Here is a 15747-nt window from a genome sequence, read left to right on the forward strand (position 1 = left end):
CGTAAAAAATTTAAAAAGTTAATATATGTAAACAAGTAATTTTAAAGCAAAACCTACAATCGATTTTAATGCTCATATAACAATTTAAGAGTACCGTTAATTTCTTCATGATCCAAAGATCGGAACTAAATCAAATTAGTATGGAACTACCCTTGAGAAATGGTTCACGTGGTCCAGACTGATACGGTAGCATACATAAAGAAAATAATATTCCGATGAATTGATAAGCGTCCTTCTTTTTTCGAAGTCGGTTAAAAAATTTTAAAATGAACTTGCAACAAATAGGAACAACAAACATAAAAAAGGAAAATGTTTAATAAAAATCGATTAACAATTATTTAAACCATATTATCTGCTTTCGTTAGGCACCCTACATCATATAACCTTTGTCTACATCTGGCCTTGAACTTTTCCTTTGCGCCTCATCTATAGACCTAGGTGTCTCTTCATCATCTTGAGAATTTGGATTTGCAATGACGTCTTCTTCTTGTTCTTTCACACTCAACCCCATCGCTGGCTTTTTCTCTGCCGTCTGCTGCACTCCACCATTCTCCTTAGGTCCTTTGCAGCGACTTTTTGTTAGAACCTCTGGGTATACAACCAGAAGTAGCAGCAATTCCACTAGAAACGTTAAAACGTAGCAGCATAGCAGAAAGAGCAGGAACCAGCCATCCATAACACGTATCAAGAACTCATAGTCGCTTCGCTCAGCTTCATAATTATTCAAATTAGTATCGCCAAAATAAAGGAAAACAAGTAACAGGATAACCGCAAATTTTGCTATCCAAATGCAACTACGCACAAAGCGATCGACCTTAACCACGCCGTATTGCCAAGGCCCGAAAAGCGGCTGAAATAGAAACCAAGTCGTGAATACATCGTGGTAGGCAGCCTTTACTTTTTTCCATTTCTGTGCTTTGGAAATTTGCTCATTTCCTGCAGCGCCCTCGACCGCTGAGTCATTTTGGCTTTCTTCATCTGGTTGCACAACGACTGGCTCTGCGCCAATCCACTTTCGTACTGTACAATGTTGCTTCTCGCCATTTTCTAAATTCACTATTGTTATCGACTCACAGTACCAGGAGGGATAGCGTCCACTCTTATCCTGGCTTATAGTTATCTGCAACGGTCCCTGCAATTCACTCGCTTTCACAGGCAGCTCAAGTACTCCGGTGGCGTAGGGTTTCAAGTGCGGCTGCTCGGGGTTCTGTGTGATTGTGTAGCTGCGGCCACCTGGCAGCGCGACCACCACATTTGCCGAACTGGCAGCCGTCCACTGACCGCCGGTTGTGATGTGCAGCGCAATGTTACGCGACTTCTTGCGTTCGTTCTCAGCCAACGCTGGCACCAACTGTTGTTGCGCTTGGCTTGTTGCTAAATCATCACAGGTGCGCAGCAACAACCAGATAAAGACTAAAATCAGCAGTATGTAGAATGATACAAGGTACCAATTCACGTCGAGGCTCTCCTTTAACAAGCGCTCACGCACCACCTCTTCGGCTGTGCTGTAGTACGAGCGACCAGCAAATATGGACATGTGGTAGCAAAAGCATGTTATGTTGTCGCTACCTTCCGAATCCAGCGCCGCAGAGCAGCCGTCGGTGCGCCAAACGGGATTATCTAAGTTGACATTCCACGTCAGGCATTCATACAGTTCCACATTAAAGGCATAGTTGGCCGCTTTACCGCGCATATTCACGCCTTTTGCCGCGATCAGCGCGACGTAACACCAGCCGGGTTCGCCGGCGTCGTTTGAAGCCGAGCATTTGGTGCCGTTACCAATAGCATCCGCTTTAATACGTATACCCGCGCGCACCTCCTGCTCGTTGGGCATGTAATTGCACTTCACTAGCGCATCCATATCCACGTCGACAGCCTTAAAGTTGATAATAATTGCGGCGCCCTCTGGTGCGCGCACTCGGTAGATGGGCATTTCGTTCGTTTCCCTAATCGAATGGCGTATCATTGGCGGTTCCGTTGGCAGGCGCTGCTGCAACATCTCAAATCTTAGTGGCACATCGAGCTCGGTAATCGCAAGCGATAGATCTTCTTCATTGAACGAGCTGAAGTAGAATACGGAGGTAGTGATGGGATGCTCGTTGGGATACCACCAGAACGGGTTTTCCCTGAAGGAAACCACTTGCGCAGTCATTTCCTTGCCGCCTAACTTCGATTGCATATCTTGCAGCATGGGCAGCGTAAGCACTGCAGTGGTGAGGTAGTCCAGCGAGACGATTAGCAAGGGTTCACCGTCGTCGATGCCGAAAGTTGACATCTGCACAGTAAGCTTATTGACGATGAATTCCTTGTCACCCTTGTGTACGTTGAGGCTACTCGCGACGCCAATATCATGTAGTAGCACAAAGGTTTTGCAAACGACATGCATCCAACGGTTTATTGGTGTTAGAACTGTGTCATTGAGCCAATTATGGGCGCCGTAGTGTTCGATCAAATGTGCTACTCTTGGCGGCATCATGGCGCGCTCCTTGGCCACTTGTGCCATGCCGCCTTCGAATTCCCACAACAGTGACTGAACATCCACGAACTGCTCGGACTTTGTCGCGAACTTGGACACCATGCCAACTATTTCATCGGACATGTCCACGAGATCTTCCTTATCTAAGTCCTTTATCTCGCCATTTTCAATAGTCTTGGCGAAGCCATCGCTTATCTTGTCCAACAGCGCACGAAACACTTCAACTTTCTCACTTGTTAAATTACCCATCGGTTCGACCAATTGGCTCGTCATTGTACCCAACTGTCGCACGTCAGCCAGCGAGTCCGCGTCGAAATTCCCGAATGCAGAGAGTATATGTTTTAACACTTCTAGCGGCTGGTCCTTCATCATCAGCGTAGCTTTGACAACGGCGCGGGCAAAATGCCCACCATTCAGTAATTTTTCTATATTATTTGCATCCCATTGCATATACTTCATTATGTTCTGCAATCCCCTTGGTATCACAGCGGGCGTCAACTCCAAAGGTACCTCATGCTTCGTGCAAGCATCAAAGTGATCACATATGCGTACGGTGAGCGCAGGCACCTGCGGCACATACACCTCCCAGTTGGGATCGGTGGTACGGTCGTATAGCAAATTACCCGCCTTCAGCGTATAATACAACGGTAAATCGGGATCAGTCCAGTTCTTGCAAGCCACACGAAAGAGCGTGTCGCCAGGAATTCCGCTTTTTGGTGCAACGGTGCAAATGCCACCCGTCGGTGGATCGTTGCGCATGAAGTGCGCCTTGGCCTTACTCACCACACCATCGGCTACGAGGGTAACGTTGAACTTGAAGGTGGGCGCATTTGGCGGCATGAATCTCACCTTGCCATTGTGGTTGGACGTTATGAATACGTCGTCTACCCAGAAGTAGAATTTCAGGGATATCCCGCAGTAGCCAATGCAGTCGACGTGTAGGAAAATGCTGACACCCTCATTGTAGCGGTAGTTTAAGCAATTGCGTTCACATAGAATAATTAACGGTATTTGTGTGCCGTATTCGACTCTTATATAAATTTGATCGCCTGCAACTAAACCCGTTACGGGCGACTTAGTATGGAGCGTTATTTGATAGAGGCCTCTAACGGAGAGGTAATGGCCATCAATCTTCAGTTTGGAACCTAGAAATTGAAGAGCATAAAGAAAGTATGAAAAAGAAATAAATAAGAAAAGTGTGTTACAAAACGAAAAGAAAAATATTGAAAAAAGTAAATAAGAAGAAGCTCGACGGAAAAAAATATAGAAAAATAGCAAAATGAGTGTGCAAAATTGGATGAACATCAGAGCTGCATATCGTCACCTGAAATGCAAATTTTATGGCTTCATTCATACGAAATTGAATAGATTTGAAGAGCTTTATTAAATGATATTAAAAAAAAAAAAATTGATTTATGAAAAATTCTTTATTTTTTTATTAAGAGTGTTAGTTACCATATTTGCGAAGGTATTTAATTCTACATATCGTGCACTTTCAAATGTTTATTAACTCGGTATTTACTGTACAACAAAATTTTTCAAATATATGACAACCCTCCTCAAAAATATTTTTGACAGTAAACTTCGACTTATTTAGTTTGATACCCGTATTGTAATATTTTATTTTTTTATCAATTGGATAATGGAATACAAATTTTCAAACAGGTGGCAACCCTCCTCAAAAATATTTTTGACAGTAAACTTTCCTAAACCTCTTTAGTTTGATACCAATATTGCCAATTTCAATTTATCTAATCTTTTAAATTAAATTAAAATTTTCAAACAGGTGGCAAGCTTTCACAAAAATATTTTCGACTGCCAGCCTTTTAAAGCCTTTTTCTTTTGATATCCATATTGTTATATTTACTTTATCTTATCAAAACAGGTGGCAACTCTCCAATTATTTGTTTCCTGTATTTTAAGTTAGACCTTTAGCAATACACTGGTGAAAACTGTATTTGATGCCATACATTAGTTTTCGAGTGACAGACAAAAATTCTAAAAATTATTGATTTGGCTACAGTTGCTCTTAAATAAACTAACTAAACAGATGCACAGAAAATACGTAATTGCTCCCACTCACCAGTTGACATAACCTTGCCCTCCTTGCAATATTGATTATCCATATCAATCTCGATTGGTCTGCAGGTCCATTCGAATATGTAGTGTTGATTTCCTTTCGGCTGACTGTAGTCAAAGCTTTTCGAGCCGTCCAATTCTATGATTTGCTCCGAACCAATCGATATGAGTTCCGAACCGTCGATGTGACTGTACATCTCTAAGTTGATGAAATCGATGTGGCACTGGGAAGAGTAGCGAACAGTGTTTCGTAAACGAAATTGAAACAGTGCTTTACATTTTAGTGTACATATGTATAAACTCCGGCTTAAAATAGAATTTTTCCGCGAATTTTATGCAAAACATTTTTTTTCACTCGGGAATTTAATCGTACAATTTCTTATAGAAAAATGCAATTTGCTCTTAAAGTTTTGTTAAAGAAAAAAAAAATCGCTTATACAAATTTTGCCCGCAAATTTCAGCTTTCAGAACTAACTTTTATCACACTCGCGTTTTTTTTATCAAGAAAAAGTTATTCAAACACGATTTCAATTTTGGATATATGGACCCCATAAACTCCTTCGCTCGCGCATTAAAACATATTACTTGCTTTGTTTACAGCTCAGAAAAAAAAAGATCTCCGAGCTGATAAACTAAACTCACCTCACAGCGTCCCTTCGTGCGTCCATCACTTTTAGTCACCACAATTCGATTATTTTCGCCTTTTTCACTGGGCTTCACCGAAACTGTGAAGGGCAACCAAACTACACGCGGCACTTTTGTTGTACCCAAATCGGTTATAATCTCTGAAAATATGTAAATTGAAAACAATGAAAATTGTCAAACCCAAGAATTTTTCCTTTTGCTGCCCCCAACTTACCGCCTGAGCCCGAGACGACTTTCCACGTATACGTAACCGGCCGTGCGCATGAGTGACCTTGCACTGCAATTTCATTGCGTTTGCCAACATCAATCCATATGGGTGCGTCTGCGTACTGGCCATGCACGCATTTACAAAATGTGCAGAGATCCTGCAGCGAAAATGGCAGTTTGCAAACGTACAAGGCGAGTATAAAGTAATAGCGGAACATTGGTGTGGAGCGTTTTTTGAAATAATAACGCGAGAAGATTTGATAGGAAAACTAAATAAGCTGTAAAACTTTTGTTTTTACGAAGCAGAAGTTGAAAGTTGTAAAAAAGACGAAAACAATTTTATTTCTACATATACATAAAAAGAAGCTAAGTTGTTGAGTGTCCTATAGAAGAGCCGCTTTACACCGGGTGTCTTCAGGCAAAGGCACAGAAGGGACTGAGAGCACCGATCTATTAGCCAAAGCTAGCACTGGTCAAAGAGTCAACGGCGCTCTCTTAACAATCTTCAAACTGAGCTAATTATGGCAAACGAATTGAAGAGTGTTGACAGAAAATCGCGTTTCGCTAAAAGTAAGATTAAGGTAAAAAAAGAAAAAAATCAAAAATCCTAAATCCGATAGGGTATGAAAACATAACAAAAAATTGCCAATGAGATGCGATTAGGGAGATTCACACAGCAGTGTTTATCAGTGCCGATATCAATGTGTAGACAACTGTGCACTTAAGGAAAAAAAACTAGCACTAATTAGTCTCCAGTTGCACCCGTAAGTCGTCGATTTAGTGCATAGATAGCATAAATAGCACTATTGTTGTTGTTTCATGTGCTCAAACAACAACCAAAATAGCCAATCAGCCGATTTATGCTATCCATGCACCATGCTAGACAGTAATCACCGGATCATGAATACCCCTATACATATGTATATATATGAATTGCATGCATGTAAATCCGCTTGTTGCTGGATGCCAACAAATAACGTTGTCAAATTAAGTTATATACCTTCACACACATACACACACACACAAGCATACATTTGAGAATGGTTTGAATGAAAGCCCGTCGCATTACGTATACGCCCTGTTGAATGGCAGAAATGAAATTTACTTTCAATTTCAATGCAATGCAATTTCTTTTTATTTTTTTCTTTTCGCTCTTAATTTTTATTTCACATGCGCTTTATACATAGTACATGTTTGGCGATTCACTGCTTTTTATGACGTTACACTCGAGCGCCTTTTGTAAGTAAACTCGAACTCACACGCGCTCACACGCATGGACATTTATGTATACAGCACACTGAGAAGCCCTCATGGTACTGCTCGGCATACGAATTTATTGCATTATAATAAATTGTATTAAAAATAAGCGAGTAAAAAGATTGGATGGAGTACACCATACAACTCTGAATGAAAGTGCTGTAAGCAAGATTTTCATACAATGGCGGCGTGTGATGTGTGTGTGTGTGTGTGTGAAAGTGCGAGCATGCAGGTGTATTAATGCTTGCATCATGTGTCTCACATACTCGCACACGCTGCATAATAAGCCAGATTTTCAATTGAACAACAAAAAAAAAACAGCATTAATATACCCTACATTGCTCTACATTCCCTTCCGCTGTTGCTTATTGTCTGCTCATTGCATTGATTGACACAATGTCTGGCTGAGTGACTGACTGACAAGCATACAAATTTACATACGCATGTATGTACATATTAACTCGCAGCAGCTATTACTACATAGAGTCAGCTGCATATTCATGTGTCATAAATTGAATTACACTTTTTGTATGCTCCCTATAAAAGGTTATGAAAAAATAATCACGGCGCTTATTTTGTGTGTATGTTTCTTTTTTCTTGCTGCTTCTGCTTTATTGATTTTTTGGGGGTATTCAATTTTTCAGCTTATCTACTTTACTTGACAACAATAACACGTTATTGCGTTTTGATTTGAATTATATGTACATATGTATATTTTCTTTGTGAAATTAGTGCGCAGCTGAATTCATAAGTTTTGGGTAGAAAAAAATTTGATTTTTATGCCGAAAATAGCTGCATTTGCCTGCTTGCGTTGTGATTGATTGAAATTGCAGCTGCGCCTAGCCTAAAGGCACGAAAACAGCTGTGATGATATGTCAAAATTGTGAGCAGTATGACTTAAATGTAAAGTTTCTTTAATTTTTAATAAAAATGCTGTCATTCACAATTCGGTCACATTCAAATAGGAATGAAAGCGTTTTTTGCAATGAAGAAGAATTTCTAACAATCATATGTTTAATTTTAGTTGAAGAGAAATGATTAACCGGTTTAAAAAAATGTATTATTCGATGAGTCTTTTTAGGCTCGAATGGATCAAAAGGTCTCATGAGCGCAATGGTAACTGGTTGGTTCTTCATAGAAGCCTATAAGGAATGAGCTACGCTCGTTTAGTTGGAGTGATCACAAGGTGTAATCTAAGGGACCAGCATATGGCTTCCACGGGTATTATCGGCAGCCAAAGTTGGTCTCTTGTCTAGTGGAGGATGCCCTGTAACATTTTATTCGTTTTTGCTCTCCCTCTGCTTTACCAAGGTGGTGCTATTTCGATACAGATGTATTGAGAAGGCATCAGCTACCTTAAACACATAATAATAAGTACCAGGTTGATCGAGCTTTGCCCGGAGTGCAAAAACTTTTACAAGTTCTCAAGGTTTGGATATCAAATACCGGTTATTTGGACAGGATTAAAAAAATATTTTTGAAAAAAAATTTGAATTTCGATATCTATTAAGTAAATTTCATACTAAAAAATTTAGGTGGCAACCCTAATAGTTTCCGACCGCAGTCCTCAATAATGCCTTTCATTTGGTATCCGTATCACGATGATTTAGATGAATTATGTAGAATCGAAAATAAGTGGCAACCTTACACTACTATCCTAAGGGATATAATTTTTATATAGGGAAAGCATTGTTTAAGTATTTTTTCTTGGTACCCATTGTAAAAATTGGTGGCAACCCTATTAAAAAAAAATAGTTAGGGATCTCTAAATTACCTTCCGTTTGACGCCCATTTTATAATGTTTTAATTAACTTGTAACAAATTTCGAATAGGTGGCAACCTTGTACGAGTCTTCTCGGAGATAACCTTAAAACCCAAAACATTATCAGTGCACAAAATTTAATCATAATCGTTAGAGCCGTTTCCGAGAACCCTATATCCATATATATGCAAGATTTGCTCGTTTAATGTAATTTGATAATAGATTGGCGCTTATAAAATATGTTAGTGTTTGGCCGAGCTTCACCTCCGATTTGTGGCGTGCGCCTTGATGTTGTTACACAAAGACTCCGAACGACATTAAGCACATAGTGGATTCATTAAGCGTCTACGACGACCACGGCAAACATTTAAAGACTACGATTTGAGGGCATGCACCTGGAATGTCCGGACACTTAATGGGCAAGGTGTCTCTGCCCGGCTGGTTGATGCCCTCGTAAGGACAAAAGCTGACATCACCGCCATCCGAGAAATGCATTGGACGGGCAAGGCAAGTAATGTCTGGCCTCGCTCGCTCATTAAGCACCGCCGCCGAAGAAGTTGTGGGATATCGGCGAGCCCGAAAGAATAACTGGTACGATGAGAAGCGTCCGGAAGCTGCAGGGAAAAAGTTGCCGCCTACAGGGCCCTTATGAATGGCAGCAACACTGAAAGTAGTGAAAGAGTCGATGCTCCGCCGCCTGACTGACTATGACGAGGTATATCAGATTATATATAATAAATATCAGATTAAAGCATGCCCGACGGCTGGAATTTAAGTGTGCTCAATTTAAGTGAAAAATGATTATTTTGCTGTCAGTTTCCATATTAAATTAAAATAAAAAAATTATTTTTTACTTAAATTGCTTTCTTGGAACTGGCTAATAGCTTTCCTAATATTTTTTATCACAATTTTGCTGCTTTAATAATCAAGAGTTAAAGCATAGTCAAAGAAAAAACATTCCGTCAATGTCCAAATAAATTACAAAAAGTCGCAACTATTTAATCGTGAATGGTAGCATTCTTGGGTTCGAAATAGTCCTGAACACTCCAGAAAAATCTCGGAAAATTAAAAACCTTCCCGGAAATATTCTTAGAAGTTACCAAAGCGTTCTGAAAACTTTCCGAAAAATTCCAAAATTGAAAATAGCCCATCATTTCATTTTTTATCATTTTAATAATTTACCTTTACAGCCTAAAAATCAAAAGCTACCAGCAGTTGAAGTCTTGAAATATTTTTGCTGCAGGGAAATTTCATCCCTCCTACACCAAAGAAGTTGCATTTAAAAACTAAGTAAAATACTATATTTCTCCCGTTGCAACTTGGCTGATAAATATTCGCTTCTTATCGCATTGGTGTGAGCGAATTTGTTTTCCTTTTCTTTTTCTGTCACAAAAATCTGGGTCAACATTTGCGTGCGCGGCACAAAACTCGATTTGCCAACGATTACATGGGCATTTGTTTGCTACATCGAAGTGCAGGTATTTGCATAAATATCTACACGTGTACTACAAATATACTTACATACATACACATGCATTATGCAATAAATACACATCGCACCGCAACACAAAAAGGTGCATAATTTATAGACTTGCGCTCATAGTCAGACATTTGCCAAGCGACATTGATAAACAACGAAAAGTTAGAAAAACATTTCAAACTCGTCTGCAGCAAAAAAAAACGGTGAAACACTAAAAGGCGATAAAGAGGTGCTTTAGCCTAGAAAAAAAATACAAAAAATAAAGAGTGCACTAAAAAGTGCAGCGCCAATATATCGCCACCGCAGGGCTTAGTGTAGGTACAAGCTTCCTGAGCCGCTTTCCGCTGCTGCAGCCGTTGCTGATGCACTCTCTCTCCCTTTTGCGCTTTTAGGCAGTTTATGCAATTTAACAATGCAGTTTTCGCTACGAAATGGCCTTAAAAACCCGACAATGTTTTATGTGCGCGCGCGTTGCCTTGTTTCTACCTGTTGGCTTAGTTCAAAAATTTGTTGCAACGCTCGACAGTTTTCGCTTTATTTTGTTGCTGCACTCACTGTACACTACTGGCCCCATTTTTTACAATCGCCGTTGTATTTCCATTTCCGTTGTCGATTTAATGGCACTAAATATCAGTAAATGCATCTAGCACTGCACACACACACATACCCGCACACATGCATACCTAGTCATACTTAAATGCATACACTTCGGCGCTGGAGTGTAGAAATTGCGAAAAAATAAAATAACAAGAGAAAGCGCATGTAAATGGGCCGCGATTTGTACGGCAGCAGCGCAGCGATCGCCCTTTTTTAAGTCACACCATTGAAAGATTTGAGACAAAAAATGGCGAACAAAGCTTGCAACAAACGAGCGCTTCAGCAGCTTACGACATAAACGCCAGCGGCGAGCGATCAAAAAAAAAAAATCAAAGCGTACCATCGAGGTGTTTAGTTTGATGACAGTAGAATTGTTGTACAGCTGGAATATATCAAATAAATGGGGTCACAATTTAATGGCAAAAAGCGAAGTATCGTCTGTTACTCCTTTTTTAGTCGATTTCGAAAGAGCGCACCGAGTATGCATTTTATAGGAAAAGGAAACAATTTTAGCGAATCGTAGAAATTTAATTTAAGACGAAGAGAAGACCTATTTTATTATCAAAATTTATATGACAGCCCTCGAAAGTCAAAAAATCTCCCAGAAAGCCAAAAACCTCGAAAAGCTCTCTAAATACGTATGCTGAAAAAAATTTTGCCCAAAAACCAGAAATTATAAGCATTTTTCATCACTTTTTTTTTGTTAAAGGAAGTTTGGAGTTCCTGCAAAAATAGTGTTATTTTCAAAAAAAAAAATTAAAAAATTACAAAATTAAATGCCTCTTTTCTTAAAGGACAACTAAATGCCTAGTTTTTGGTTTTCTGAAATTTTGTTTATAAGAAAATTTTGAAAATAAAAAAATTCAACTCCTGTTTAAAAGTAGGCTTTTTACAAGCTTTTATTTAGCTGGGTGTCTATGTATGTTTGTTTGGGTCAAATCTTGCAATCAAATTTTGACCACAAATTTTGTCTCCCAACAGCCGGTTTCACCAGCAAGTTAAATCGAAAATGATTTTTTATTTTCCCACAATTTCCATATAAAATTCAAAAAATTAAATATATTTTTTACTTAAATTGCTTTCGTGAAAATGGCTATAAGAATTTTATCTTTTTCTGTAGCAGACGTAAAAAAAAAAACGTAATACAAATTTTTTACAACAAATTTTTTTCAAAATTCGATTGCATATCCTACCAGAACATACTGTATAAATACAAAGCTATTCTGGCAAAGTAGTGTCTAGCATGATAATTATTATTTTCCCTGTATGTGTCATTTTTTATGTTCCCCCTTTTCAAATATTTAAAAGAACTATTGGTTTTAGTTATCATACACATAAGTATGTATGCCTTTTTATCAAAAATCTCTGATGGCGACTTTATTAATTTCATACGGATACGCATCATATTTCGTTAAGTGAATAACTTAAATTTATGCTCTCTAAATACAAGCGCTGCCGCATTCCCAAGTAAGTAATTAGTAAGTATTTACCAATAATCTAATAACAAGTAAATAATTGCTTTACATATTTGACGATGTAGCTCGCGTTTAGTTAGCTTAACGTTTATTTCATTTCCAAAGAATTTTTAAGTTCATACTTAGACTTTTCACGGTCATGGACATTCTCTTCAATCAGCACTCTTCTAACGAAACTTTCACTTTATTACACTAATAGTTTCTGTATTATCCTGATCCATTCGCAGAGTTGATGCTTTGAATTGTAATTGAAAATATTCACATATGTACATACATATGTACATATGTATGTGCGCTTTCTTTTGTACAGAAGTGTGTGGTATGTGTGCGCCACCTCTGTCATTGCCTCACTTTCTCTTTAACTCGATGGCAAATTAATCAAAGTAATTAAAAATTCTTTCAAGTTTTTCCAATGAATTTAATTTCATTTCATTGCGATTCAAAGCGCAAACTAACAAAGCAGACTTCTTTGAATCAACGACGAAGTGTTTGTAAGTGTGAGTACCTCTGTATGTGTGTGTGTGTGCCCTTCACACTTTCGTCGATTCAAGCCAATAGAAGAAATAACAAATCTAACTTTGCTACAAAATCGTGCAAGCCTCTCTATGCATCCAGTGAGTGTATTTAATTTCGCCTTTCAAGTCGTTCAAGCATTACCAGCAGTACACCTCGCCTTTCAAAAAGGTTACTCATACGCCATGGCGCAGCACTGACTGGGCTGTTGTCGTCTTGGCTCAGCTGCAGCTCAGCCGCTACTTTTTGCAACTGAAATGTGAAACTTTGAGTTAAGTTTTTGCAATGAAACTTTTCTTTCAGCTTCAGCTCTATCCCATATGTGTTTGAGTGTGTGTGTGTGTGTGTGTGTGTGTTAGTTAGTTTGTGCGATTCGTTATATCGTTTGGCTACTAGTTTTCTCACACTTTCTTTGACGTGGTGGAGAATAACAATTTTTCTGCATGTTTTCTTGCAACTTTCGCTATTATTGATAGTTTGTATTTGAACATCATTCTTACGCACACGTTTTCTGTGCTTTCGGCTACTCGCATTTAAGTTTATTTTTTATGATGAAGCAACTGAAAACTGATACTTTTAACCAGTTTCTATTGACTTCCTTTAGAAATTTGCTTGATTTCTAGGGTATTTTTGAAATAAGGTTGCACATGCAAATAATTTATGTTCCTCGCTTAGACTAAGTCTAACAGAAGACTATCAGAAGATTATGGCCCTACTGAGTTTCTCAAACACCAGAACTTGATCGAAACTATTTAAGACTAACTTGTTCGCCGAGCTAAAATTCTTGTGCTCTTTAGTTTGCAGCGTCAGCATAGAAGAGCAAAATATTTCCGTTTTCCGCGATACTTATATGGTTAAAATCCATGGTTTCAAGCCTTTGAAAAAAAGAAATTATTACAAATTCGTATTTTTGAAGACCATCCTATAGAAAAAATTGCATTGAAGCTGCTGCGAACTCCATGCAACCGAAAAAGATCTCTGCATTTTACAAGATGATTTAGAGCGCAGAGGAAACAAGGATACAGATATTTTTGTCGAAAGCTAATTCAAATAGTATATCGATTTCATTTAAAGTATCAATAGTGAGCAATAGTTATAAATAAAGCTGACGATGCAAGGTATCGATACCTAAAAATATTGATTTCGATATCAATAGCATCATTTAAAAATTAAGTTATCGATGGCATAGAAATAGTGTCTACAGTTATATCGATTTGATTCGAAATATCAATGATGGATCGGTATCACCCCTATATATCACGGGTACAGTTAATCACAGGACACATGATCACAAATTTGATAATCAAGATAAATGATCACATAAAAGTTGATCACTGAACATGTTTTCCCAAAAAAAAGTCAAAAGTTGTATCTTCAAATATTTCCTTGCTGGGAAATACATATCACTAGTTTAGAGTGAAAAGTTGCTAAATGCACTTTTTTTTAAAAACTCATGGTTTGATATAAGAAGCAAGAGAAATTAAAAATGCATCGTTACCAAAGGGATAAAGGTGCCTGTTGTATTTCTTCCCGTTTATCATCAAAGTAAAACAAATTTTCTAACGCCAAAAGAGGCACAGAAAACTGGATTAAGCCAAATTAATATTAATTAATAATAGATTCGCGCTTACAGAATAAGTCAGTGTTTGGCTGATCTTCTCCTCCAATTGGTGAATCTTTTTGACTATATAAAACAAGCAAAACTTTTCGAATTTTGGTATTAGCAGTGACTTGGTGTGAATTAAAGTGCTGATCATGTCATTGATATTTGAAGGATGTGGAGGTATTATTTCTAATTACTGTTCGATTGACCTTAGTAGTCGTCCATTTGGTGTGTGGTACAAATCCAACTCTGCATTGTGACTTTGAACTTCATTTTAAGACAGAAGGGCCCTAATTGGCATTGTGTGAATTCCAAATCCAAAAATTGCAATTACTTGCCCACAAAACATCTGCCGTTCCAGCTGGTAAAACAGTTGTTTTTATTATTCAACCATTTACCAAACTTTTAAGTTTTATTTTTTTATTCTTTGCAGGAACATTATTGTCAGTTGGCGATCGTGAGTACCTAAGTACGATAATTGCAACACAAATCTCATTAAACTCCTTAACTAAAGTTAAATAGATATCTACTGAGCCAAATTCCCAAGTAATTATCTACATGTGTGTATTTAAATATACATATAAATTTCTCTTCATTGAACTACACTCACATACATACGTGTAAATTCAGGCAGACAGCTTTACCATCCTGCGTGCCAAGCAGCTTTATTTAATGCTTCCCCTTTCACCCAATTTAATCTCGTTTAATTTCATTGAAGAGATTTCCCCTTTGAATTTAACGTAATATACCTGATGAATTAGCGCGCCGATTGACGTATTGAAAAGTGCGTACCTGCTTGTCAGATATTCACACACTACGTTTTCTTGTACAAATGCACTTCTAGTTGCGAGTGTGTATGTATGTATAGCACGTTTGTGCGCCAGAAAGTCTGCCTTTGCTTTCGCTATATACGCGCGTGTGCAGCTTATCGCTTTGACGCGCATTGCATAAGTAATCAGTTCGCGCTTTTGTGTGGCGAGTGTATTGAATTTGAATTGAGGTTTCTTTTTTGGATATGTGTTTTGTGTGGCTAAAAAACCAATCGACTGAGTGCGATGGTATACCTGGGGATGTATTATGGACTTGTATGTAGATATTTAGTAATACTTAAACAAAAAACTTTATTACGTGTACATACTTAGTTTAAGTAGTACATAGTAAGCACTTTATGGGCTTAGGCTTTTATTTAAAAGCTACAACGATTTTGATTATTTTAAATTTAAAAAAATTTATTGTATTCAAAGGGACTAATATTAAAAATAATATCCAAACCGCAGTTAAGTTGCAGTTTTTTCGATACCGATAAATAAAATTAATTGATCAAAATATCGAAACAGATATCGATAAATTTTCTCATTTTCACAATAATATTGAAAACCACACGCGAACATCCATAAGTACACTATCGAAATTATCGATACATATTCGTTAATGATTTAAAAAAAAAAACGATCGAAAAAACTTCGGTAAATTTATTTATAGACGAGTTTTATTTCATTTGCGAAAAATCAAACTCACTCAAAATTTATTTTCCTCCAAGTAAATTGAAACATTACACCACTTAGCAAAAAAAAAACAAAAAACATCTGCTTCGTTTCACACACTTTCTTTGCATACTTTTAGGGCAAATGATCAATGCAAATCGGCTTAAAA

General features: G+C 37.9%; 1 protein-coding gene across 1 annotated transcript; it reads right to left on the minus strand.

Moving 5' to 3' along the window:
• Window positions 1–370: 370 nt before the first annotated feature.
• LOC118740176 lies at window positions 371–5625 on the minus strand. The gene is made up of 4 exons (XM_036471673.1): window positions 5415–5625; window positions 5198–5340; window positions 4560–4779; window positions 371–3621 (listed from the first exon to the last, which is right to left on the minus strand). Exons 1-4 carry the CDS (start codon window positions 5623–5625, stop codon window positions 371–373), a joined length of 3825 nt encoding a protein of 1274 aa, XP_036327566.1.
• Window positions 5626–15747: the final 10122 nt, after the last annotated feature.

This window comes from Rhagoletis pomonella, unplaced genomic scaffold, assembly GCF_013731165.1.
Source record: "Rhagoletis pomonella isolate Grant_MI unplaced genomic scaffold, Rhpom_1.0 Rhpom_scaffold_00005, whole genome shotgun sequence".
NCBI lineage: Eukaryota > Metazoa > Arthropoda > Insecta > Diptera > Tephritidae > Rhagoletis > Rhagoletis pomonella.

What these genes read in the sequence shown, in the direction of transcription:
- LOC118740176 (XM_036471673.1), bottom strand. Translation starts at nt 5,625, where the DNA reads ATGTTCCGCTATTACTTTATACTCGCCTTGTACGTTTGCAAACTGCCA. An exon ending in AGTCGTCTCGGGCTCAGGCG is followed by an intron (nt 5,341 to 5,414) that starts GTAAGTTGGGGG and finishes ACATATTTTCAG; the next exon opens with AGATTATAACCGATTTGGGT. An exon ending in GGGCAAGGTTATGTCAACTG is followed by an intron (nt 3,622 to 4,559) that starts GTGAGTGGGAGC and finishes TTCAATTTCTAG; the next exon opens with GTTCCAAACTGAAGATTGAT.